Here is a 27,938-nt window from a genome sequence, read left to right as displayed (position 1 = left end):
ACTCAACCACATTGTGTGAAGCTTATTTTCTTACCATAATTAATTGTCACATACTTCTGTGATGTGGTTTTCAATGTGATCCAAGGTTTGCCTCTCTTAATGATGAAAAATCCTGCATGTCTGACGGATGCATCCCAATCGACACAAGTCCAGCTCATGAATGAGGATATAAGATCCCTCACTTACCAGCAGAGAAGGTGGCCAACATAGCCAGCCTTCAAGTGCATAATAAAGGCTGTCAGCTTTGAGCATTTGCTCAGCAGCTGATCATTTACAGACAAGTAGCGACAGTCACTTGTTTGGAGATAGTACTTTCCATTGTCAAAGTGAATTTTAAAAATGCATTCCTCTGGAAAGGGAGCTCGGGCCACAGTAAATCCCTTGCTCTCACTGCAGTGCATACAAACATAGCTCTTGGATTGAGGATGGTACAGCACAATTTGGGGAAGGATAGTAAGATGAGGGATCCATTGCTGGAAATTGTTTGCATCCCTTTGTTTGCAACAAACTTCATTGGCATTCTTTTCAAGGTAAGTTCCAAACACCATGGACTTGAAGACCCAGGATGCATTAGATTGGTATTCCAAAAGAAACAAGCTGGATTCACTGGGAGGCGCACACTTAACCAAACCGTCTTTGTTAGTCTACAAGGCCGACCCATTAAATGATATCAGTTCCACTTGAGCCTGAAGCCTTCTACTGGACTTGAATCTCACTTCCCAGATCTTTAGATTAGATTAGATTACTTACAGTGTGGAAATAGGCCCTTCGGCCTAACAAGTCCACACCGCCCCGCCGAAGCGCAACCCACCCATACCCATACATTTACCCCTTACCTAACACTACGGGCAATTTAGCATGGCCAATTCACCTGACCTGCACATCTTGGGACTGTGGGAGAAAACCGGAGCACCCAGAGGAAACCCACGCAGACACGGGGAGAACGTGCAAACTCCACACAGTCAGTCGCCTGAGGCGGGAAATGAACCCGGGTCTCTGGCGCTGTGAGGCAGCAGTGCTAACCACTGTGCCACCGTGCCACCCATTTCTCGAAAAACAATGAGAGACAAAGTTCATGTCAGGAGGTTACCATTGCAAATAAAAGCACAACAATCAGCTGTTGGGTTTATTAAGGGCAATCTTATTTATATGGACCTTACTCTTGGGTTCCTCCAAATGTGGTAACATTTCTCTACATCTACAAAATCAAGTCACCTCATAATGTTAAAGAATTCTATCAGCTCACCTCTCAGTCTTGTTACTGAATAAAAAGAAATTACAGTTTATATAATTTAACCCTATTCTTCCAACTTCCGTTATGGATTTTCAGAGATGGATAGTATCAGAATTATACAGTAAAGTAAGAAGTGATTTATCGCACTGAGCCTGAGTCAGCTGTTTGAAAGAGCTACCCAATTCATCCCAGCCCTTTCTCCAGAGACAAGAAAAACATTCACCTTTAAGTACGTCTCCTGTACCTTTCCCAGTTTCTATTGCGTCTATCCTGGTTCTTTTGCTAATTACCTGAAGTCTACGACCTCAGATTACTGATCCTTCTGGCACTGGAAACAACATCTCCCTACTTACTCCATCAAAACCTGTTATGATTTTCATCATGACTTGAATCTATTTTTCTTCATTCTTGTTCCAAAGATATCAATCTTGTTTTTTTTTTAATCTCTCCATATTGAAGTCCCACATCTTTCATAACACTTTAGTAAATCCCTCTTCAAAGCCTTGCTATTCTTCCTACAGCGTGGTGTTTGGAATTGAACACAATATTCCAGCTGAGGTCTAACCAGGGTTTTATAAATGTTAAGCAGAATTTCTCTATTTTTTTCCCCTAATACTTTTGCTTATAAATTCAAGGGTACCGAATATTTTTATTAACAGTGATAACTTCTGACTTTTCATCCTCCTCCCTTCCCTTCCTGAAGGCACTGAGTGAAACACTATTCCACCATCACTCTTCAGATCTGAGTCTCAGGAGTAAAAATGAACAGTGTAAGACTTCACAGCAGTTTTTATTCATAACTTTTATCATACTCAAACCCAAAAGAAAATCATTGAATAATGATCAGGAAAATATGGCTAATTGTTCCTCTAGATTAGAGTGGTGCTGGAAAAGCACAGCAGGTCAGGCAGCATCCGAGGAGCAGGAAAATCGACGTTTCGGGCAAAAGCCCTTCATCAGGAATAGAGCTAATTTACCTAATTGTTTCTCTAGTCCAGCCTCTAGTTTCAGGACACTGGCGATGAGCTAACTATTGTGATTTTAAGATTAAGATTAACTAACTCAACACAAGTCAGCCCTGTTCAGTTTAGTGCCATCCCAGAGACTCCAATTACCAAAATTAACAAGGTGGTGGAACTTTTGACAACCATTGTAAAGAAAGCTAACATTTAAGCATTGAGTCATGTTTCTCTGACTTGTGTTGGAATAGCTACCTGTTTTGGACCAAGAGTAGTTGTTACCAGTGATACAACATTTCCAAACTGCTCTGCTGTTAAGTATTTATCACAACTGGTTACCAGTCCAGTTTTGACTGCTTCAGTGTCTGACATGGCAATGACTAATTGCACTCCTTTGTGAAGTGGTGGTTTTGACAACAATGCCAAACATTAAATAATTGCCTGCAAATTCTCCTTACGGTGAGAAACTGTTCATTCAGAAACTCCAGCCCTGTCTGATTTGAATCCTGTGATATGAGTTTGATTGAAGCTGCCTTCATGATGTCACAAATGGCAGCAGGGTATGGGAGATGATATCATTGTTGTTGAATCATGGGAGTCTGCTGGAGGAGAGGTTTTGGTTAACATTGTGGGTGACAGTACAAAACATCACAAGACAGGCCTGATCTCGGATAACTCACTTGGTAAGCAGGGCCTAAGCAGTGATGAACCTGGCAGTGCATGGTTTCTTCAAGGATAGTCTACTTAGATTCATAGATAAGAGTTGTTAATGTCTGAAAGGGCAGTGGAAGTATCTTCAGTGGTTTTTACGAGAGGATTGGATGAATAATCTGAGTTTTTAGAGTATGGGAAGAGGCCCTCTGGTCCATCATCATGACCATGTCAGTCATCAAACACCCATCTATTCTAGTACAATTTTCTTGCACTTGGCCCATAAATTTGTATGCAACAGCATTTCAAGTGTTACCTAAATTGTCGTTAAATATCTTGAGGGTTCCTATCTCTACCACCCTTCCAGGCAATGAGTTTCAGATATCCACAACCCTCTAGATGAAAAAAAATTCAAATCTCCTTTAAACTTCCTGCTCATTACATTAAAACTCTGCTCCCTTGTTAATGACCTCTCTAATAAAGGGAAATATTTCTACATATCCACCCTGTTAATGCCACTCAGAATTCTGTAATTTCAAGCAGACCCCACTCAGCTTTCTCTGCTCTTTGGAAAATAACCCCTGTCTATCTAATTTCTTATCAAAGCTGAATTTCTCCAGCTCAGTCAACATCAACAATCTATTCTGCACCCTCTCAAGTACAGTCACATCCATCCTATAATGCGACAATCTGAACTGCACATAATATTCCAGCTGTGGCCTAACTTATGTTACACATACTCTATCATAATCTCCCTGCTTTTGATTCAACGCTCTGACTAATAAAGACAAATATCCCTTATGCCTTCCTTATCAACTTGTCCAATTGCCTTCAAGGAGCTATAGACATGTTCACGAAGGTCCCTTTAATCTTCTGTACTTCCCAGGGATCTAGCATTCTTACCACATCATCAATTTCCAGGTCTTCTGCAAACTCACTGATCATACCACCCACATTCATGTCTGGATCATTAATGCATATATGAAAACAGCAAAGGACCCAACACCAAATCCTGTGGTATGCCATTGGACACTGGCTTCCAGTCACAAAAGTTTGACCATCACCCTCTGCTTCCTGCCACTAAGCCAATTTCAGGATCCAGTTTGACAAATTGCCTTGGATTCCTTGGCCTTTAGCTTTTTGACTTTTCTTGAGTATGCCATGCAAGATCTTGTCAGAAACCTTACTGAAGTCAGTGTAGACTACATCAACTGCTCCACCCTCACATAGCCACCTCCTTGAAAATTAAATCAAATTGTTAGACATGATTTCCCCCTTTCAAAGCCCTGCTGACTATTCTTGATTGATCACTTTGCAAGTGGAGATTAAATTCACTACCTCAGATTTTTCTCCAATTGTTTCTCTACCATACTTATTGACAAGGACACCTTTTTCCTTTTTAAACTACACTTTATAACCTTCAATCATTTAAGGAATGCATTGACCTGTTGGGGACACTAAATTCAACTAATTAATAAAACACCTGGAATTGAATGCTAATCTCAATAATGAGGCCATGAAACTATAATTGTCATTGAAATAAACCTTTTTGGTTCACTGTAGGATAGTCGTAAGGAAGGAAATCTTAACTGGTCTAGTATTCACGTGACTCCAGATCCACAGCAATATGTGGTTGACTCTTAACCACCCTCTGAAATGGCATACATAGCAAGCCACTCCGTTGTTTGACAAGCTACAGGAAAGTTGATACCAAATGGGCTGTAATGCTTCAGGAAGGATGTTCACAATCAATTTCTGAAGGGCAATTAGGGATGTGCAACAAATGCTGGCCTTGCTAGTGACCATCACATACCATTGAAAGAATAAAACAAAATGGACTAGATGTCACTAAACTCAGTCACCATACTTGGACCACGTGACTGGTACACAGTCTTATGTGCTCAAACATTCATCCATGTGGCATAAATAAACATAAAGGCCAGAGAGCAACTTGTATATTTATTCACAGTGACAATATGAAGTGCTATAATTGATCATAATTACAAAATAGAAATATAATATCTAAATATCCTTTGGTGTTCCTGACTTGGTTCAGCAGGAAAACATTTGTCACTGAATCAGTCTTGGGGTTCCAGGATCGAAGCACATAATCCAAGCTAATGTTTTAGAGTAATATCGAGGAGCAATAAATTGTTGATAAGACCAGAAGACATAGGAGTGGAAGTAAGTCCATTTGGCCCATCGAGTCCACTCCGCCATTTAATCTTGGCTGACGGGCATTTCAACTCCACACTCTCCCCGTAGTCCTTAATTCCTGGCAAGATCAAGAATTTATCAATCTTGATGTGCTATCTCTGCAAGATGGTCAGACCAGGCTCTGTCTTCGTCTCATTGGACATAAAAAATCCCATTGCACTATTTGATAAAGAGCACCAAGAGTTCACACTAGTATTGTGCCCAATATTTGTTCTTCAATCAACGTCAGTTTAAAAAAAAATCATTTATCTAATTGCTGCTTGATATTGTGAAAGATGCTACATAAATGTAACTTCTCTGTGATACTTGATACACTGAAATTAACAAGTTGCTCTAATGGTAACAATGGTAGATGCTAGTATACTTCTCTTTACAAATGATGTTGTGATCTCTTTGAGATAAATTACAAGAATGCCTTTATTCTTATTTTCTCGAGCGGTAATCTCTCAAAGCCTGTTTAAGCAAACATAATTTTTAAAAACTTGCATTTGTATAGCAACTTTCATGACCTCAAAGTCTCAAAGTGAATTTCAGCTTGCGAAGTTCTTCTTGCAACAGTGACTACAGCTCAATGTAGGAGATGCAGCAACCAGTTTGTACACAGCTCCCACAATGAACTAATGACCAGATAGCCTGTTTCAGTTATATTGAATGAGGATAAATATTGACCGTGCTACCTTCCTGAAGAAGGGCTAATGCCCGAAACGTCGATTCTCCTGTTCCCTAGATGATGCCTGACCTGCTGCGCTTTTCCAGCAACACATTTCCATCACCGTGCTACCTTCCCTGCTGTTCTTCAAAATAGGATCTTGGGATATCTTACTTTCACCTTAGAAAATAGACAAGGTCTCAGTTTGTAAATACTCCTTCAGTACTCCACTAGAGTGTTGTGCTTAATTTTTGTGCTCAAGACTCAAGCAGGATTATAATCCACAAACTTGTAACTCAGAGATGAGCATGCTGCTAACTGAGCCAGAGCTAACATTAAAAAGACATATAATTTCTCTGAATCTGATCAAAGCCATCGAGATTCACAAATATATAAACATACACCAAACACAGTAAGAAACACATCCAGACAATTTCAGAATAAGTTCCAAGTCTAACTTTTCACAAAAATCTTCAATGTTATCTTCATCTTGTGCTCAATTTTTTGGTTTATATTCAAGTGACCTTTTATTTGATATCATAGTATTCAAATAATCATTTCTGAAAAATCTTAAGTAAAATTCAACTTTGTCTTTTTACACTTTTTCTGTGTTGGACGTATCACTTAAAACTTTGAGGTAGAGATGTGGAGGTATCTTCAAAAATGACAATCCCACAAAAGAAAGAAAAGTTAACAAGTATATCCTGGTGATAGCACCATCCCAATCACACAAGAACCTATTCAGTGAAATTAAACCAATTCTTTTTCCATCAAGGAACCACTTCTATTAATTCAATAATGAGGACACGTTTGACAATGTATGTAAATGAATTAGCAATTCACGTTTTGCACTGGGCCTGATAGCAAGTTTTAAAATTTCCCCTTCTTCCAACTAAACACCCACCCACATGTAAATATTAGAATTTTTTATTAATTTTATCCAACAAGTTTATAGAAACTTTCTATTAGGAGTCCAAGAGGATGTGAAAGGAATCAAATCAGAATGCATTAATGCTGTTCAGACATGCAGCTCCTCAGTTCCCTGGTCCTTTTTACTGTCGTTCATAATTTGGATGGCAAATGGATTATGCCAATGGACTGCAGGAAATTCTGCAAAGTGCTTCGGTATTCCTGAGGATGCTGCCGCAGATGCCCAGCATGGCAGGACATCTTCCAGCTTTTCCCAATTGCAGGAATGCCTTTCTTCTCCCAGTGAAACAGCATGGCCTCTAATTTCTTGTAGTTGCTCAATGGATCGTTCTCACTGTAGAATAACAGAATGGGGGTATGGTACTGTATTTCCCAGAAGGCTCTGATGCCAGCTTGGTAATGCTTGACTGTGTAACCACTCAAAAGCCAGAAATAGAAAAGTGTGATCTTTTTGAAGAATGGCTGGAGGATGGGAGGAGCCAGCACCTGTGGGATATCTGGAATATATTGAAAACATATAGATTAGCATTACATTTGGTGTGAGCTTGGTGAGAATGGAACATAAATAAAAGCTACTCACCTATAAATCCATCAGGGAATTTGGGAGAAACTTGGTTATCCAGAGAGCTGTGAAAATGTGGAATAGATTGCCAGATAGAATGGTTAAGGTGAAAGGCATTGATACATTTAAGGCCTGGACAGAAGGATCAGTAAATCCCTTTTTGGCGTTTCAATATTTATATCAAAGCAAAATCAAGGACAGAAGTTTGGAGTGGGAGGGGTGGATCCAGTTATCACTGTCCCTGTTGGTACCAACAAAATTAAATTGGATTGAAAAGAATTTGAACAATTAGTAATTTAAAAAAAGGGCCAAGGTAATCTCAGGTTAAATACCTGAGCCACAGACAAACTGATACTGGGTAAATAAAGTCAAGGAATTAAATGTGTAGTTTAAAAATTGGTGTAGGAGGAATGGACTTCAGTTCATGGAGTGTCGGAATTTGAGTGGTGACCCTCAGGGTGCTGTGACCAGCTCTGAGGAAGAGTTACCAGACCTGAAACGTTAACTCTGATTTCTCTCTACAGATGCTGCCATTCTTACTGAGCTCTTCCAGAAATTTCTGTTTTTGTTTCTGATTTACAGCATCCACAGTTCTTTCGGTTTTTATTGATGGGTGGTGACCTTAGAGTTTATAAAATCATTAGGGGAATAAACAAGGAAAATAGCAAAGTTTTGTTTCCCCTCGAGTGAGGGAGTTCAAAACTAGGGAGGCATATTTTTAAAACTAGAGAGGAAAGTTTTAAAAAGGACATGAAGAGCAACTTTTTTTTTGTACATAGAGTGGTTCGCGTGTGGAATGAACTGCCAGAGAAAGTGGTGAATATGACTAAAAGACATTTGGATAAGTATATGAATAGGAAAAGTTTCAAAGGCTTTGGCACAGACCGAAGGGCCTGTTTCCATGCTCTATGATACGGTACCATTTCAGGCCAACTATTTTGACCATGATACCCAGGAAGGGAGTGGGATGGGGATGTGCGGATTAAGTGGATTTGCCATGGGAAATGCAGGATTACAGGGATATGGTTTTGGTGGGGGGGGGGGGGGGGGCGGGGGCGGTCTCTGGGTGGAATCCTCTTCAGAGAGTCACTGTGGACTTGAGGGGATGAATGGCATGTTTCCGCACTGTAGGGATTCTATGATTTCTCGGAAGGGACAAAGTGTTCATGCACAAAAAGAGTAACAAATAGGATTAAATGGGGGAAAACGGTAAAAATGCAAAGTTAAATGGTTCTTTACTTAAATGTACATTAGTGTTCAAAACAAAAATCAATTAATGGCTCAAATATTGCTAATGAGTGTGACCTTATAGCCATCATAGAGAAACAATTACAAGGAGTTCAAAATTGGCAACTAAATATTCTGGGGTATGTGACTTTTCAAACAGGAAGGGGAGGGTAATGGGGTAGTTTTGTTAGTAGGGGATGATGTAGAACCTCTTCAAAATTAGTAAAAGTTGCAAAAATAAATGAAGAAATACTTGTTTTACACATGTCTGGGTGTGGAATGTATGACCCAGGGTGTGGTGGTGGCAGACTTAATCAAGGCATTCAACAGGGAATTGGATAGTTATCTGAAAATAATCAATGGACAGGGTTATGGCACGGAGAAGGCAGGAGAATGGCACTAAAGTGAGATGCTCACTTGGAGATCTGGTGCAGATGCAATGTCTTGAATGTCTTCCCTCTGAATTATAACAATTCTGAGATTCTGTATTACTCCAGAAACCTGAGCTCATAGTCCAAGATGAGGAGGAAGTGGCTACTACATTGTTCAACATATTACAAGGGTTCACGGTCAATTTATCATGTTAAGTCAATTAATGTTTTGAAGGGATAAATGCAAAGGAGTTATAACTCCAGTATTATTCACTCCTTAACTGTATCCCTTTCTCTATCATTCCTCTGAGTCACAAGGTCATGGATTCTAATTTGTTATGTAAATATAACAGATCCCATGGCACTGTCTGTTAACAGCAAATAGGCATTTTCTCCTGGTATCCCTGGTCAATATCTATACCTTGACATCAATAAAAATACAATATTTGGTCAATTTCACACTTATGTTTGAGAGAGCTTAATGTGTATAAATTAGCTATGCACTTCCTCCATTGCAATAGTGACAGAACCTCATAGCAAAAAACTTTGTGACATCCCAAAGTCATGAAATGCATTATATTAAGGAACCCTTTCATTCATTCCCCATTATTAATTATTGGTTTTAGACAGTGGGATTGTGCGTGTGTCGGGGAAAGAGGAGAGGTTTGTACATAGCTAAGATGTCAAATTCCTCTAAGGACAAAATTGTTGCCTGGCCTCACACACAAATATCAAGTAGTTGAGGGTGTAAATGCTTGCGGAACTTCACAGCCATCAAATTCTTTGTCTGCAGAAGAAGAATACGGTGAGTCGCCACTTTGGTCAGAACTTGGACATTGAAGCCAAAATGTGCTTGAAACAACACTGGTGAAGTTAGAATTTAAACAATGTAAAACGTTCATTAAAAAGCACAAATCAAGCATCATTATCATTTCTTTCTCTTTCTATTTAAGTATTCCTTAAGGTTAGTTTTGTCTTATTCATGCAGCTGAAACTGATTATAAACAAAAATGAGTATTTTTATTTAGGCTGTCCAGTCCTCCACCTGTGATAACCTTATTTAAAATGAGTTCCTCAACGAAACTCTACTAAAGCCTCTAATAACTGCATTTTGTGATAGACAACTTCTTGTTAATTTTTTTTTGTTATGAGAAAGTGTGGGGACTAGACCCTGTACCTCTGAGAGTAGCTCATTGGAACAACCTTCTTGAACAACTGCAGTTGGTGGAATCTCACACTATTGATGAAGGCTGTTAGCTGACTGTGGATGGGGCTTCACCCCAATTGAGTTCAATCTTGAAACATGCAAAAGATTGTGGAATTTATACATAAGACCATAAGACATTGGCCTAATTTCTGCTCCTTTCAGCACATCATGTCTGCTCCGCCATTCAGTCATGGCTGTTACGTTTCTCAACCCCATTTTCCTGCTTTCTCCCCATAACCTGTGATCCCCTTAACAATCAAGAACCTATCTATCTCAGTCTTAAATATATTCAATGACCTAGTCTCCACAGCCTTCTGTGGCAATGAATTCCATTGCTTCACCACTCTCTGGCTGAAGGAGTTTCTCCTTATCTCTATTTAAAAGGTCTTCCCTTTACTTTAACGCTGTGCCCTCAGGTCCTAGTCTCTCCTACCAATGGAAACATCTTCCCAACATTCACTCTCCCCATGCCATTCAGTATTCCGTAGGTTTCAATTAGATCCCCCCTCATCCTTCTAAACTCCATCGAGTGTAGGTCCAGAGACCTCAAATGTTCCTCCTATGTTAAGCTTTTCATTCCTGGGACTGTTCTCATGAACGTCCTCTGAACATGCTCCAGGGACAGTACGTCCTTCCTGAGATATGGGGCCCAAAACAGTGCACAATTCTTTAAATATGTTCAGACCAGAGCCTTAGAACCTCCGAAGTACATCCCTGCTTTTATATTCAAGTACTCTCAAAATAAAGGCCATAATTGCATTTGCCTTCCTAAGTATTGACTCAACCTGCCAGTTTACCTTGAGAAAATCCTGGACCAGACCTCCCATATTTCTTTGCTCGTCAGATTTCTGAATTTTTTCCCCCATTTAGAAAATAAAATGACATTTGGCGTAACTCCCTTATGTTTAAAACTTACCAGCCTTTTCTGCATTTATTTGCCAGTTTATGCTAATATTTGTAGCAGAAATGAAAGGAAATTTGACCCTTGATATTGTTTTTAAAACATTCATAGGAGTGTCTCACCATTCGCAAGGAGTTCCACATCTCCCGCAACCAAACTGTCAAAAATCTGGCCCATAATCCTCGACCCAAAGCCTGAGTAACGTGGCACATCTCTCTGTGTGATTATCAGCATTTCGGCAAAGAGGAATCCTCCGATGGAGAATGCGTGAATGAGAAGGGGGCGTGAGGAGAAAGGCTCGCTCTGGAGCAGGTCCAATACCTCAGATGCATAGGACAAGCCATACTGTGGCCACAGAAAGTGCAAGATGCTGCTTTCCACGCTCAGGATGTCGAAGCCATATGGGTAATAAATCTGCCGGTAGTGATCCATGGCATGGCACTTAGCTCCATACCAGGGGAGGAATAGAAGGAGTGGCCTGGATGCACCATTCAGGGTTTTAGTGCTGTTTCCATAGAGTGTTATGGTGCTGGAGAATCTTTTAATCATTGTGTTCTTGGGAGCAGATCACAACTGGGTGAGGGGGTTGGATATGTGAAAGGACTTGGGGTAGGGTGGGGGAAAAAAGTAGAATAAAGCAACGTTAATATAATTACTTTCACAATACTAGTATACAATGTAGCATGTCAAAATTCAACTTAGTTGAAACAAAGATGAGCCTTAATGTTTCAACAATCTTATAATTATAGTGCGAGGTAGGGAGAGACGGAGAGAAAGCAGTGCTGAATTTTCCATTAAAAACAAATTCTCTTCAACTAGCTTCAGAAGTTGCAAAGAAATATTAAACTTTTGGGGACAGAAAAATATCATCTTCTCCTATCAGATTGTTTGTTTCAGCTGCCTTCTAATGAATCACCATGCATTGAAATTCATCTTTAAATATGACATACTGATACATCTTGGATGAATGTTTGAGTGTAGCTGAACCAACACAAACAGAATATTGCTGTAATGCCATTACAAGTTATATCTATCATAAATTTTAAGAAATAATTAAATAATTGTTCTTTACATTCGCAACATGATAATTTTAAAGATAGACACGCACACGCCGTGATTCCAAAGCTAGCCATCTATTCCTCTGCTCTATTACCCACGGCCAAATTTTTACTTCTAAACTTAGAAACCTTTATAAACCTTCTAAACCAGAAACACTGGGGGACAAAGTGCAAAGTACTTTTTGCCTTTGTATCTCCTGCAATCTCACTAATTCTAACAACTCCTAAAATCCCACATTGCATTCACAAGCTATCAGATTCTCAGTTACAATTATTTTCCCTGATTCTGTAACCCAGGTCAGTCTGATAGTCCTGTTCCTACTCTAGGTTATTTGGATTCTGGGAATATTTTGCATTTGTATAGCATCTTTCATGTCTTCAGTGTGTCCCAAACATTAGAGCCAATAAAGTACTTTTGAAGTGGAGTCACTGTCGTAATGCATGAGGCAGCTAATGTGAGGAAAAGAAGTTCCTAGAAAGTGCAGCGTGACAAATGGCCACATTCCCTGTTTCAGATTTTAGTTGCAGAATAAATATTCCTCAGAACAGAGGACAGCTCTCCTCCTCTTTGTCCCACTGCACCTATGGGGATGAGAAGGAAAATGGTAATGCTACCTTTGCTTTATTGTGCGTTACTATAACAACCACTGGCTTGAGAACAGAGCCCAAAACTGAAAGCAATAACCCATGGCAATTGATAACACTCCACACGAGGTATTTGCAGTAGGATTAAGCTGCCTCACTTAGATGAGACTTTTCAGTTATTGGCACAACAGCACGACATGTAGTTACCTCTTCGTGGATCTTCTGCATTCTATCATTCTATTTGTTTATCTGGCTTAACTTTAAATGCTATTTGCCTCAACCACTCACTTAGGTACAAATTCCACATTCTAAACATTCTCCCGCTAAAGAGATTTCTTCTGAATTCCCTGTTTATTTCATCAGTGACGGTTTTATATTTATGGCTCACCTACAAGAAGAAACATCTCTATATCATCCATCCCATAAACTTTTCCACTTCAAAACTCTTTACCAGGAACGCTCTCAGTGTTCCCTTCCTTGGCTCATATGCACCATATCATCCCTTCCCCCTCTACAATAGGTTTACCTGATTCCCAGTATCAGTTTTGAGCTTCTGTTGCACAGATTAGTTCCAGGAGTTTAGTATGTAGCTATCTCAAGCACTCATTTCTTTTTCCTGGAAAGTCGGCACACTTCCTGATAGGAAGTAAAGACAATGTTGCCAGACTTTGCCATAGTGGTTTCTATCAGCTAACTTAAAGGGCAACTTGTCATTACTTGGAAGTTCCATATTTAATCTCTGGTGAGTTAGCACAACCCATCTGTGTTGGTATCAGAGGACGTGGATCTGGGAGTTAGACTGGAGTAAGAGTCAAACTCAACCTTAGCAAGATTCATAGGGGAAAACGACAGGAGCTCAAATGAGCTACTTCCACTGATGAATATTTCCCTAACCACCAAGAACCAGATAGTAGATCATCTAACCAACTGAATACAGTTGCACTTAGTTCACTGATCTACACTGGCTCCTGGTTTGCTAAACCTTGATTTTAAAATGCTCACCCTTGTTTGTAAATCCATATTTGGCCTTTCCCCATTATCTGTTACTTCCTCAAGTCCCACAATTCTCTAATATCACTGTACTCCTCCAATTCAAGCCTATTGTGTATCTAATTTTCATTATCCCATCATCCATCTGCCTTGACTCTAATTTTGAAATGCCCTCCCCATATACATCCCCATCTGTCTCCCCCCACCCTTTTAGATGCTTCTTAAAACTTATCTGTTTGACCAAGCTTTTGGTAATATTACAGTACCAAATTTTGTCTGATAATTCTTCTATGAAGTGGCTATTTATTTTATAAGGTTCTGTCTTGTTACGATACGGGGTAAACTCTCCTGTTTAATTTAAACCAGCAACACAGAAAAGATTTATCCTGTGCAGTAATCTGTAAAGACCTGAGGGGCCAAGAACTATTTAGAGTAAAAATTAACAACTTTATTTCTTAAAGTATAACAGAGAATAATTAATTAACAACTATTTATAACTCCTTCCTCTAACCCATCTTTTATCTTCCCTTCTCTAATATTAGTCCAATAAGAACCCCATTTAAGATTTGCAAAACAAAACTTCTTATCTAAAACCAGGCAGTTTTTGGTTCTTCTCCATATTTCTGGTTTCTTTTCTTCTTCTTGGACATTCTGCTTCACACATTACTGATCGATAAAGGTACCTTTAAGAGAGCTATTTTTTGGGCAGTCTTTACATGCTGGTGGATTCTCAGTTCTCCTCCCAACTGTTCAATTTTCCCTGGTTTTATTCCCCCTCCCCCCCCAAAAGCTTTGGATTGTAACATTGGATTTTAAGATTGTCAATATACTCAATTCAAACTTGATTGGAGGTTGGTATTTTGGGGTATAATTTAAACTGATTGGTCAAATTCAAATTTGTTTTTGTCTCCAGGCAACAAGCAAATCAAGTTGTTCACCCAACTGTTTTTGTTTCAGAACACTTGGTGCTATCAGGTAGTTGTATTAGCTAATAATTTTCTTAAAAGGTACAGTACATCCACATCTTCATAACAATCTAAATATGAGTTGTTGTTGTTGCTGATACTCACTTGTACAACAATAACATACATAGCTAGACCAGGATTGGATCCCTCTCCCTATTGTGCACCTTGCTTAATATTTTTCTGAGATAATGAAGAGGGAGACTCCCAGGATATTAAACTAAGATTAGGAATTAACTAAATTAATTCACATTAGGTGTTGAATGTCTTTTTTCTTGAGACTTCTACAAATACACAAGAAATTCTATGTATAGGGAATGAACTGCCAGAGGAAGAGGCAAGTTCAGGGCTCCCAAATAGTTTCATACATTTGATTTCAGCCAATTACCTCATTTTTGACAATGTGTAGCACCCCTGCCTCTGAGTCAGTAATTCATGTGTTCAAATCCCATTGTAAAGACCTGGGCACAAAATCCTGAATCATACTCGCTGCACGACTGAGGGTCTGCAGTGCTGAGAAGTGTCACCTTTCAGATTAGATGCTAATTGGAGGCTCCAGTGGCCCTCTTAAACGACACTCCCTTGTGAATGCCTCAACTGAATCAGCCTCCAACACACTATCAGCCAATGAATTCCAAACTTTAACCAGTCACTGCGTGGAAAAGTTATTTCTCATACCAATTTTGCTTCTTTTGCCAATCGCTTTAAATTGTGCCTGTGTCCTTTTGTTCCTGACCCTTTCACAAGTGGGACCAGCTTCTTGTTACCTACCCTCATAATTTTGAGTACTTCATCAAAACACCCGTTAGTCTTCTCTTCTCCAAATAAAACAGTCCTAATTTTTCCAATTTATCTTCATAACTGAAATCCCCCCACTGAAACCACTCTCATAAATCGTCTTCTGTACTTTCTCAAATAAGTTCACAACATTCTGAAAATATGTCACACAGAACTGGACACAATAGGTTCGACATCACCTCACTGCTCTTGTACCTAATGCCCTATTAATAAAGTCTCGATACTGTAGGTGTTATTAGTCACACTCTCAACTTATCCTACCACCTTCAAAGACTTATCCACATAAACACCCTCTGCTCTTGCAGAACCCTTTAGAATCATGCAGTTTACTTTTTATTATTACTCCATGTTACTACTACTAAAATGCATCATAACATATTTCTATACACCTGCAGCCTGTCTGCTGATTCCATCAATTTGTCTATTTCCTTTCAAAGTTCTACATTGTCTTCATGACAGTTCAGTCTTGCTGCTCAAGACAAAGTCTCCATTACACTAGGGTGACAAAATGCAGACTGGGTGATTGCTTTGTTCAAACACCTCTGTTCAGCCCACAGCTGCCTGCCATCTTCAGCTCCACTACCATTCTCATTTCTCCATCCTCAGTCTCCTACAATATTCTAAAAAAAGTTCCAAGAGAGCTTGAAGAACAGCACCTCAGAGTCATAGAGATGAACAGCACAGACACAAACCCTTTGGACCAACTCGTCCATGCCAACCAGATATTCTAAATTAATCTAGTCCCATTTGCCAGTATTTGGCCCATATCCTTCTAAACGCTTTCTATTCATATATGCCTTTTAAATGTTGTAATTGTACCAGCCTCCACCACTTCCTCTGGCAGTTCATTCCATATACGCACCACCCTCTTCATGAAAAAGTTTCTTCTTAGATCACTTTTAAATTTTTCCCCTCTTATTTTAAATATGCCCTTTTAGTTTTGAACTTCCCTACCCTGGGGAAAAGATCTTGCCTTTTTACCCTATCCATGCCCCTCATGATTTTATAAACCCCAATAAGGTCACCCCTCAGCCTCTGACACTCCTGGGAAAATAGCCCCAGCCTATTCAACCTCTCCCTATAGATCAAATCCTCCAAGTCTGGCAACATGCTTGTAAATCTTTTCAGAAGCCTTTCAGTTTCACATCTTTACAATAGGAAGGAGCTGTGGCAACATCCTTTCTTTTGGTTAAATATTTTACCTCCTTCCATGCTCGACATTGGGTTCAACAATGTCACATTACAACCTTTGTCCCCTACTTTTGGACAGCATCTGGTATTGATTCGGTTATTATTCACACCTCTTTTGAATCCTTCTTTTGTTTCCTCATCTGTCCAATATCCACCTCCTTTTTCCTCACATCATCATCCCAAAATCACTCCAGACATTATCCCAATCCTCTTTGCCTGTTCTTCCCTTTTCTGGTCTTTGTACTTGCTTACAACCTGTTCGTGCCAACTTCTACCAGCTTCAGTGAAAGATAACAGATCTGAGTCATTCATTTCCCTCTCCACAGATGCTGCCTGACCTGCTAAGGGTTTTTAATTTTGGATGAATATTTAGCTGATTATGAAGAGTCTAAATCATGGGATTACCAGAATTCTGAGTCCTGACAACAGATTGGAGGAAGCATTGTGACAGAATGCCCATCAACTTTAATCCATAAAGCTGCAGCATCACATAATGACATGACAGCAGATCACCCTCATGGGTAAATCCCACTGACTGGCAGTGGACTTTACACAGTAGTTTTAACATGAATGCTTGCATGATCCTGCTCATGGTTTTTCAACCAGTTTGTTCTGCTGTTATTGTTTAGCAGTAAACTGGTTTGTATTGTTGTCATTTTGACCATAGAAACAAAATGTTTCATCCTGCTCAGAGTTTGAAACTCTGCACAGTCTGTGCTTTTGTTTTGGATTTAAAAATATTTCTGGATACTCTGTTCCCTTACTGCCAAGTTTACGGCCCTCCTTTCTTGTAGGCATTGTGTCTCATTGGGTATGATTTAAGAAAGAACTTGGAAATATATGGCAGTTATGACCTCAGAAAATCCCAGAATGCTTGAAGTACTTTGCATATTCAACATGTTCTCTGTTGAAATGTAGGAAAACCGGCCAGCCAATTTGTGCACAAACATTGGTAACACAAATCACCAATAAGCTGCTTTAATGGTGCTAACTGAGACCTGACATTTTCTCTGAACTTTCCACTTTTTTTCTTCCCTATTCTTTTTGATCAAACATTTTGGCACATCATACTGCTTCCACTTTTGCTTGAAGCCACATTTGTCTAATTTGTGTGAAGCTCCTTGGGTCTCTTTACTAGGATAAAGGCACTATAATGTTGCAAGTTCTTGTTGGTTGAGATAAATACTGGGGCAGACACAAGGAACTCTCCTACTCTTCCAAATAGTACAAAAGTACCCTTTACATCCATCAGTGAGAAGGATGGTACACCTTGCTTTGAGGGTACAACATTGCAGGACACTCAGCAAGGGAACACTGGATGCTAAGCAGGTGTAGCAACACATAGCTTTGCTCTTTGTTTAAATGTTGGGGAGCAAGGCTACTGGGACTGGATAAGGTGGGGAGTGAGGTTACTGGGACTGGGGAAGGCACAGGGTGAAGTGAGGCTACTTGGGTTGGGGTAAGGCAGGGGGGAGTGAGGCTACTTGGGTTGGGTAAGGCAGAGGGTAGTGAGGCTATTTGGGCTGGGTAAGGCAGGGGGTAGTGAGGCTACTTGGGCTGGGTAAGGCAGAGGGGAGTGAGGCTACTTGGGCTGGGTAAGGCAGAGGGTAGTGAGGCTACTTGGGCTGGGTAAGGCAGAGGGGAGTGAGGGTATTTGGGCTGGATAAGGCAGGGGGAGTGAGGCTACTGAGACTGGGTAAGGCGGGGGGGCAGTGAGGCTACTTGGGCTGGATATGGCGGGGGGGCAGTGAGGCTACTGAGGCTGGGTAAGGCAGGGGGGAGTGAGGCTACTTGGGCTGGATAAGGTGGGAGGGGAGTTAGGCTACTGAGGCTGGGTAAGGCAGGGGGGAGTGAGGCTACTAAGGCTGGATAAGGTGGGGGGGGGAGTTAGGCTACTGAGGCTGGGTAAGGCAGGGGGGAGTGAGGCTACTAAGGCTGGATAAGGTGGGGGGGAGTCAGGCTACGGAGACTGGGTAAGGCAGGAGGGGAGTGAGGCTACTAGGACTTAGACTACGTTTCTGATAGAATCATTTATAGTTGTTATTCTTTTAAATATACTTGTTAAATGAACAAGCATTGCACCAGAAAGGCTGCGAATGTTGCAAAGAATGCAGATGCACAAAAAGGAATTTTACATCATTCAGAAAGTTTGGAAGTATGTCTAATTAAAGGAAGGGGATGTCAGTAACCTGGATCATATCCCATATTAAGTACAAGTGACCAAAGCGCTGTCTGAGAGGCCTGTGAGAGTGGCTGCAACAGTAAGTCCTATACAATGGCCAGCCACAGAGTTAGATTTCTCCTTACTCCACAGAAATGGATGGTGCCCTGAGATGGCCTCTGGTTCTGGGAAGAATACCTCTCTGGGAAGCATGGTGTGTGGAGGAAACTGGGCAGTGAGGCAGCAGCAAGGAGAGGAGAATTACTATGGGGGGGGGGGCAACTCCATTTCTAAATCCCCAGACTTCACCATTCCCTTGCCTCCAACACATCCCTCATCCTCCAAGCCTCCCCCTCAACTCCTACTTTTCTCTCTCACTTCAGCCTTCCCCTCCACATCCCCCTCACTCACCAGCCTCCTTCAATCCAACTCATCTATGTTGACCAGGTTTCCAAACTAAACTAGTCCCATTTGCCTGTGTTTGGCCTATATCCATTCAAACCTTTCCTATTCATGTACCTATCCAAATGTCTTTTAAATGTTCTAACTGTATCTGCTTCTACCACTTCCTCTGGCAGTTCATTTTACATACGAACCACCCTCTGTGTGAAAAGCTTGCCCTTCAGGTCCTTTTGAATCTTTCCTTGCTCACCTTAAAATTAGGTCCTCTAGTTTTGAACTCCCCTACATGGAGGAAAAGACCTTTGCTATTTACCTTATCTATAGCCCTCATGATTTTATAAACATCTATAAGGTCACCCTTTAACCTTTGACACTCCCGTGAAAAATCCAACTCATCTCAAAACTCAAACCCTTCAATCCTGTTAACATTGTCTGCTCAGAAGCTGACCGAAGCTGAAGTTGAAAATCCAACATAACCAGGTGTCAACAACAGGCAGAGCAGTCTGAAGTGTCTCAGTCACAGCAGTGATGGAGGAAGGGCTCAGTTGTGTTAAGAATTGAAAAACAGCAGCAGATCAAAAACATAGTGGAGGCTGGAGTATTCAGCTTATCCTCACAACCAACAGTACAATATCTCCCTTCATCCTTTTCCCACTAAACTGCTTCTGTCCAGTGCTCATGTTCACCAATATTGTTAACCAGTTCTCTACCTTCAAGTACTGTCCTCCCTCTGTCTTGAATCAGCTGTCATCCCCCTTCAAAAATATTCAAATCTTGATCCCATCTTAATTGCAAACACTCACCCTTTCTCTAATATTCTTGAAAGAAAATCTTTCCCAGGATTCTTCACTTGAATCTCTCCAACCAGGTTCTATACACACCTGTTACCAAACTCACAAATGACCTATGAGGCTGTGACAAAGGTAAATTCTCTCTCCCCGTCCTTCTCAAACTGTCTGCATACTTTGACAAGGCTGACTCCACCATGCTCCTCCCAAATTACCCCTTCTGTCCTCCAGCTGGATGGAGCTGCACATCTCTGATTTCATTCTTAAATATCCAATCAGAATATCAATTGCACTGGTTTCTTTTCCCACTCCTGCAGTATTACTCCTGAAGCTCACAAGGATCAATCCTTTGCTTTCACTGTTTCTCATATATACGCAACCTCTCAACGACATGACATGAGCACTCATGTAAATGCTGACACTCAAACCTATGATACCACCACTTCTTTCAATTCCTCCACTGTTGCTAAATTGTCAATGCTGGATAAGCAAAACTTTCCTCCAATTAAAAACTGGAAACACAAACTCATTTCCCTAGCTATGACTCCATCCCTTTTCCTGGCAAAAGTCTAAGACTATTACATAACTTGCATTTATGTAACACCTGTTAACATAGTAAGGTGTCCAAAAGTGTTTCACTCCAAAATGCCATCAATTGACACTGAGCTACATAAGGAGATATTAAGGTGAAGTTAATAATGCCGTTAGATAGGTTAGTTGAAGGTACACCTTAAAAGGAAGGCTGAGAGAAGCACAGAGGTTTTGGAAAAACTGCAGAACTTAGGGTTTAAGCAGCTGAAGACATGACCAGTAATGATAGAGTGATTTCAATTGCAGAAGCACTGGAGACCAGAATTAGAGGGGTGCTGAAATCACAGAGGGTGTAGAACGCCAAGAGGGTACAGAGACTGGAGGAGTAAGGCCATAAGAGGGATCTGAAAATAAGGACTGCTAAGGACTTGATTCTATTTACTTTATTCATAATATTTGCAGACTTGAAAACAGTACATCCAACCTACAGAAGATAAATGTACAAGCATTTGTAGATGTCATGTGATATTCTGAATATGTGACATTCAACCAAAGACATACACTTCCATGAGCACATGCATACACATAGAGGGAACAGCACATTCCTTGGGCTTTACAACGCCAATACTGGGACCATTGAGAACCTCTCGTGTATTAGAGTTGATCTTTCTCTGCAGCTGTTACACAATATTCTGCACTCTGTTCTTTACCTTGATGTAGATAAGTAAGGCATGATTTGTTTGGATAATGCACTAAACAATACTTTTCACTATTTCTTGTTACACGTGACAGCAATAAATCAAAATCAATGGAGGTTTCCAAACGAGAACATGGAAGCAGAATAAGGAAGGGGCTGTTTTCCAGAAGGTGGTCTCCCAGTTTTGTTTCCTTATTCACAGTCCGATAAATTTTGGAAGGGAGGTCCTTAATGCTGTAGGCCCAATCAGAAGGCCACTAGCTCTGAAGCCTTAATAGCCCCACAGCAAGAAGTGGGTTCTACTGAGGCAAGCAATACAAACATCACAGAACAGAGGCAGCTTCAGAAACACATAAATAAAGTCTGAGAGGCAAGCAAGTAGGCCCTCACACCAGAGAGCAAATGCTTCTGGCAGCAGTGTCTGGGCCAAGGGTATGGTGGCAGACCCCTCTTTGTAGAATGGAGTTTCTTGCGATGAAAGTTCCTCAGTTTGTGTCTACAGTGCTGGGGTGAGGCTGCTCACTTCTTATCAAAATACCAATTGCCCTCCAAATCACAACCCCTTGAGCACTTATTTATTTAAGTTTGTTTCCCTCCTGCATCCTTGCCCATCTCTGAGAAACATCCCTAGCAGCAGGAATAGGTTGGGGAACAGTCTCAATCTAGCTCCCTGCTATTTCCAGCTAGCCCAGCACTTGTTGCAATATAGAAATTGTAGCAGCCAATTTGCAGAAAGTAAACTCCCACAAACAGCAAAGTGATCGTGACCAGATAACCCTGTGTTTTGTGATACTGATTGAGGGTTGGCCACCCGTCAATTATTTCCCTGCTCTTTTACAAAACAAAACATTGCGGCAAAATCTATTACATAGAGATGAGGCCTCAGTTAACATTTCATCCAAAAACTAGTACCAATGGTAAATTCAACATTTGATTATTAGTGTAGATTTGTGTGTCTGAACCCTTGAGGGAGCTTGAATCTGGTCCAGGGCTCAAACCTGAAGCCTTGTGACTCAGAGGCAGACACAGACATTTTCATACACACAAATAAGAGTATAAGGTTAAAAATCACACAACACAGGTTATAGTCCAACAAGTTTATTTGGAAGCACGAGCTTTCAGAGTGCTGCTCCTTCATCCGGTGGTTGTGGAGTAGCATAAGGCACAGAATTTATAACAAAAGTTTACACAGTGTGATGTAACTGAAATTATATATTGAAAAAGACCTGGATTGTTTGTTAAATCTCTCATCTTTTCGAATGACCATGTGGGTTTCAGATCTTTCATATGGAAATTGCAAATTTTTCACATTATCAAGTGAACTTTAACAATTGGTGTCATGTCGGCCCAGGTAATGCATTGAAGGTGTGAGCTGTCCTGTGTGAGACTGTCTGTGGCACAATGGTCAGACTAATTCTCATCTAAAAAACAGATTTACAGAATCTTACATGGATTCATGTGGTTTTTGAGCAAAGTAAAATGTAATTCTGCAAGTGCAAATTCACCCTACAAACTTATATGTGTGCATGTGGGTGGGGGGGTGGGGGGGGGAGTTATGAGTGTCTGTGAGACAGTATGTGTACATGCATGTGAGTGTAAAGGGTATAAGTCTGTGAAAGGGTGCATGTGTGAGTGTATGTGTGAGTGTTATGAGAGAGGTCTGTTAGAGTGTATGGGTGTGTAGGAGAGTGTGTGTGAGCGTGTGTCTGTGGGAGAGTGTGTGTGTCTGCAGGACTGTGTCTGTGTCTGTGTGTTAGTGCAGTGGGGTCACCTGTAGTGTGACATGAACCCAAGGTCCCGATTGAGGCCACCCTCACGGGTACTGAACTTGGCTATCAGCCTCTGCTCGGCCACTTTTCGCTGTTGCCTATCCAGAAGTTTGCCTTGGAGGATAGTCACCCGAAGGTTCGAGGTTGAATTCCCGGACTGCTGAAGTGTTCTCCGACTGGGAGGTAACACTCCTATCTGTTGATTATTGTGCGGTGTCCATTCATTCATTGCTGTAGCCTCTACATAGAGTGGTTGGAGAACACTTCAGCAGTCCAGGACGTTTGACCGCGGACCTTTGAGTGACCATCCTCCAAGGAGGACTTCGGGACAGGCAACAACAAAAAGTGGCCGAGTAGTGGCTGATAGCCAAGTTCAGTACCCATGAGGGTGGCCTCAACCGGGACCTTGGGTTCATGTCACACTACAGGTGACCCCACTGCACTACACACACACAGACAGACACACACTCACAGACACTCCTACTCTCACACACTCTCCTACAGACCCATACACTCCCAGACGTACCCTCCCACAGAATGAGCGCGCGTATGGGTCTGTTGGAGAGTGTCTGTGTGTGTAGTGCAATGGGGTCAGCTGTAGTGTGACATGAACCCATGGTCCCGGTTGAGGCCTTCCCTAAGGGTACCGAACATGGCTATCAGCCTCTGTTCGGCCACTTTTCATTGTTGCCTGTCCCGAAATCCACCTTGGAGGATGGTCACCCAAAAGTCAGAGGTCGAACGTCCTGGACCGCTGAAGTGTTCTCTGAACACTTTATGTAGAAGCTACAGCAATAAATGAATGGACAGTGCACAACAATCAACAGACAGGAGTGTTCTCTCCCATTCTGAGAACACTTCAGCAGTCTGGGACATTCAACCTCGGACTTTCAGGTGACCATCCTCTTATTCCTCACATAAGTGTAAAATGCCTTTGTGTTCTCCCTAATCCGTTCTGCCAAGCCTTTCTCGTGCCCCCTCCTGGCTCTCCTCAGACCATTTTTAAGCTCCTTCCTCGTCTGCCTGTAATCCTGTAAAGCTGAGCTTGACCCTAGCTACCTCCACCTTATGTAAGCTACCCTTTCCTTTTGACGAGAAGCTCCACCGCTCTCGTCATCCAAGGTTCCTTTATCTTACCACTTCTTGCCTGTCTCAGAGGGACATATTTATTCATCACTTGCAACAACTGTTCCTTAAACAGTCTCCACATGTCTATAGTGCCTTTACCATGGAACAATTGCTCCCAATCCATGCTTCCTAACTCATGTCTAATCGCATCATAGTTTCCTCTTCCCCAATTAAATATCCTCCCATTTTGCCTAATCCTCTCCTTCTCCATAGCTATGTAGAATGTGAGGCAGTTGTGGTCACTATCACCAAAATGCTCTCCCACCACAAGATCTGATACCTACCCCGGCTCGTTTCCAAGCATTAAGTATAGAATGGCCTCTCCCCTCGTCGGCCTGTCAACGTACTGAGTTAGGAAATCCTCCTGAACACACCTTACAAAAACAGATCCATTCAAATTTTCTGCTCGAAGGAGGTTCCAATCAATATTGGGAAAGTTAAAGTCACCCATTAAAACAACCCTACAACGTCCATACTTTTCCAAAATCTGCCGACCTATGCTTTCTTCCATCTCCCTGCTGCTATTGGGGGGCCTGTAGTAAACCCCTAAAGAGGTAACTGCTCCCTTGCTGTTCCTAATTTCCTAATCTGACTCGGTAGGCAGATCTTCTTCGACAATGGAAGCTTCTGTAGCTGTGATATCCTCTCTGATTAGTAGTGCTACACCCCTTCCTCTTTCTCCCCCCTCCCTATTCTTTTTAAATGCTCGAAACCCTGGAACATCCAGCAACCATTCCTGCCCCTGAGAAACCCATGTCTCTGTTATGGCCACAACATCATAGCACCAGGTACTGATCCATGCTCTAAGTTCGTCACTTTTATTCCTGATACTCTTTGTGTTAAAGCAAACACACTTTAACCGATACCTTGGCTCCTTGCCAGGAAAATTCTTCCCACTAGCTGGTCTACCTCTTGCTACTGCCTCATATGCATCAACTCTCACCTCCGGTATACAGCTCAGGTTCCCACCCCCCCGCCATACTAGTTTAAACCCTCTCGAACTACTCGAGCAAACCTTCCACCCAGGACATTGGTCCCCTTCCAGTTCAGATGCAACCCGTCTTTCTTGTACAGGTCCCACCTTCCCCAGAAGGCATCCCAATTATCTACATATCTGAAGCCCTCCCTCCTACACCAGCTGCGCCCGCTCCCTGTTCCTCGCCTCGCTATCGCATGGCACCAGTGTCATGTCGGCCCAGATAATGCATTTAAGGTGTGAGGTGCCCTGTGTGCGACTGTGCCACAATGGTCAGACTGATTCTCATCTAAAAAAGTGATTTACATAATCTTACATGGATTCATGCAGTTATTGAGCAAAGTAAAATGTAATTCTGCAAGTACAAATTCACCCCACAAACTTATATGCGTGTGGGTGGGGGGGGGGGGGGGGGGGGGAGGGGGGAGGGGGTTGGGTAGGGGAGGAGTGAGGATTATGAGTGTCTGTGAGACAGTATGTGTATGTGTGAGTGTAAAGGGATATAGTCTGTGAGAGGATGTGTGTGTGTGTGTGTGTGTGTGTGTGTGTGTGTGTGTGGTGCAATGGGGTCACCTGAGGTGTGACATGAATCCAAGGTCCAGTTGAGGCCACCCTCACGGGTTCTGAACTTGGCTATCAGCCTCTACTCGGCCACTTTTTGTTGTTGCCTGTCCAGAAGTCAAAGAAAGAGTAGGGCCGATCAGGGATAGCATAGGGAATTTGTGTGTGGAGTCTGAGGAGGTAGGGGAAGCCCTAAATGGGTTTTTTGCTTCTGTCTTCACAAGAGAAACAAACTTTGTAGTGAATGAAACCTTTGAAGAGCAGGTGTGCATGCTGAAATGGATAGAGATAGAGGAAGTTGATGTCTCCCCCAAGTCCCTCCTCCCTACCTTTTATCTTAGCCTGCTGGACAAACTTTCCTCATTCCTGAAGAAGGGCTTATGCCCGAAACGTCGATTCTCCTGTTCCCTGGATGCTGCCTGACCTGCTGCGCTTTTCCAGCAACACATTTTCAGCTCAGTGCTGAAAATTTTGTCAAACATTAAGATTGACAAGTTGTCAGGCCCGGACCAGATTTGTCCTCGGCTGCTTTGGGAAACGAGAAATGTAATTGCTTCGCCACTTGTCCTCGCTCTCCACTGGAGTCGTACCTGAGGACTGGAGAGAGGCAAATGTAATTCCTCTCTTCAAGAAAGGAAATAGTGAAATCCCCAGCAATTACAGACCAGTAAGTCTCACGTCTGTCGTCTGCAAGGTGTTAGAAAGGATTCTGAGGGATAGGATTTATGACCATCTGGAAGAGCATGGCTTGATTAAATGCAGTCAACACGGCTTTGTGAAGGGCAGGTCATGCCTCACAAACCTTATTGAGTTCTTTGAGGATGTGACTAGAAAAGTTGATGAGGGTCGAGCTGTGGATGTGGTGTATATGGACTTCAGCAAGGCATTTGGTAAGGTTCCCCATGGTAGGCTCATTCAGAAGGTCAGGAGGAATGGGATTCAGGGGAACATAGCTGTCTGGATACAGGATTGGCTGGTCAACAGAAGACAGCGAGTGGTAGTAGAAGGAAAATATTCTGCCTGGAAGTCTGTGGTGAGTGGTGTTCCACAGGGCTCTGTCCTTGGGCCTCTATTGTTTGTAATTTTTATTGATGACTTGGATGAGGGGATTGAAGGATGGGTCAGCAAGTTTGCAGATGACACAAAAGTTGGAGGTGTCGTTGACAGTATAGAGGGCTGTTGTAGGCTGCAGCGGGACATTGACAGGATGCGGAGATGGGCTGAGAGATGGCGGATGGAGTTCAACCAGGATAAATGCGAGTTGATGCAGTTTGGAAGGTCGAATTTGAAAGCTGAGTACAGGATCAAGGATAGGATTCTTGGCAGTGTGGAGGAACAGAGGGATCTTGGGGTGCAGGTACATAGATCCCTTAAAATGGCCACCCAAGTGGACAGGGTTGTTAAGAAAGCATATGGTGTTTTAGCTTTCATTAACAGGGGTATTGAGTGTAAGAGTCGTGAGATCTTGTTGCAGCTCTATAAAATTTTGGTTACACCGCACTTGGAATACTGTGTCCAGTTCTGGTCACCCTATTATAAGAAAGATGTGGATGCTTTGGAGAGGGTTCAGAGGAGGTTTACCAGGATGCTGCCTGGACTGGAGGGCTTATCTTATGAGGAGAGGTTGACTGAGCTCGGACGTTTTTCATTGGAGAAAAGGAGAAGAGGGGACCTATTTGAGGTATACAAGATAATGAGAGGCATAGATAGAGTTGATAGCCAGAGACTATTTCCCAGGGCAGAAATTACTAACATGAGGGATCATAGTTTTAAGCTGGTTGGAGGAAAGTATAGAGGGGATGTCAGAGGCGGGTTCTTTACACAGAGTTGCGAGAGCATGAAATGCGTTGCCAGCAGCAGTTGTGGACATTTAAGAGACTCCTGGACATGCATATGGTCACAGAGATTTGAGGGTGCATACATGAGGATCAGTGGTCGGCACAACATCGTGGGCTGAAGGGCCTGTTCTGTGCTGTACTGTTCTATGTTCTAATTGTTAAAGTTCATTGAGAATGTAACTTTTTTAAACAATTTTGCAGTTTACATATGAAAGAACTGAAACTGACATGGTTATTCTAAAAGATGAGAGATTTAACAAACAATCCAGGTCTTTTTCAATATATATTTCAGTTACATCACACTGCAAACTTTTGTTATAAATTCTGTGCTTTATGATACTCCACAACCACCTGATGAAGGAGCAGCGCTCCGAAAGCTAGTGCTTCCAAATAAACCTGTTGGACTATAACCTGGCGTTCTGTGATTTTTAACTTTGTACACCCCAGTCCAACACCGGCATCTCCAAATCATGAAGAAAGAGACACAGAGAAGAAAAGTGCACAGGTTTTGGGACAGAGAAACATAGCATCGCGTGTCAGTCGATTGAGAAGGTGATACGTGATGCTGGAACGAAAAATGAACAGAAAAATTCAA

At 41.8% G+C, this 27,938-nt stretch overlaps 1 protein-coding gene across 1 annotated transcript; it reads right to left on the bottom strand.

The window, feature by feature from the left end:
- Positions 1–4,784: 4,784 nt before the first annotated feature.
- Positions 4,785–11,484, bottom strand: LOC122561796 (transmembrane protein 53-A). Its single transcript, XM_043713963.2, has 2 exons — positions 11,031–11,484; positions 4,785–7,137 (listed from the first exon to the last, which is right to left on the bottom strand). Exons 1-2 carry the CDS (start codon positions 11,455–11,457, stop codon positions 6,773–6,775), a joined length of 792 nt encoding a protein of 263 aa, XP_043569898.2. The 5' UTR covers positions 11,458–11,484; the 3' UTR covers positions 4,785–6,772.
- Between the last annotated feature and the right edge of the window lie 16,454 nt (positions 11,485–27,938).

Source organism: Chiloscyllium plagiosum, unplaced genomic scaffold (genome assembly GCF_037043375.1).
Source record: "Chiloscyllium plagiosum isolate Xiang-an unplaced genomic scaffold, Cpla_swu_hap1 HiC_scaffold_23, whole genome shotgun sequence".
NCBI classification, from domain to species: Eukaryota; Metazoa; Chordata; class Chondrichthyes; order Orectolobiformes; family Hemiscylliidae; genus Chiloscyllium; species Chiloscyllium plagiosum.
Note: the sequence above shows the minus strand (reverse complement) of the source record. Positions and strands in the feature narration are given on the sequence as shown.

What these genes read in the sequence shown, in the direction of transcription:
- LOC122561796 (XM_043713963.2), bottom strand. Translation starts at nt 11,457, where the DNA reads ATGATTAAAAGATTCTCCAGCACCATAACACTCTATGGAAACAGCACT. An exon ending in TGTGGAACTCCTTGCGAATG is followed by an intron (nt 7,138 to 11,030) that starts GTGAGACACTCC and finishes AATATATTCCAG; the next exon opens with ATATCCCACAGGTGCTGGCT.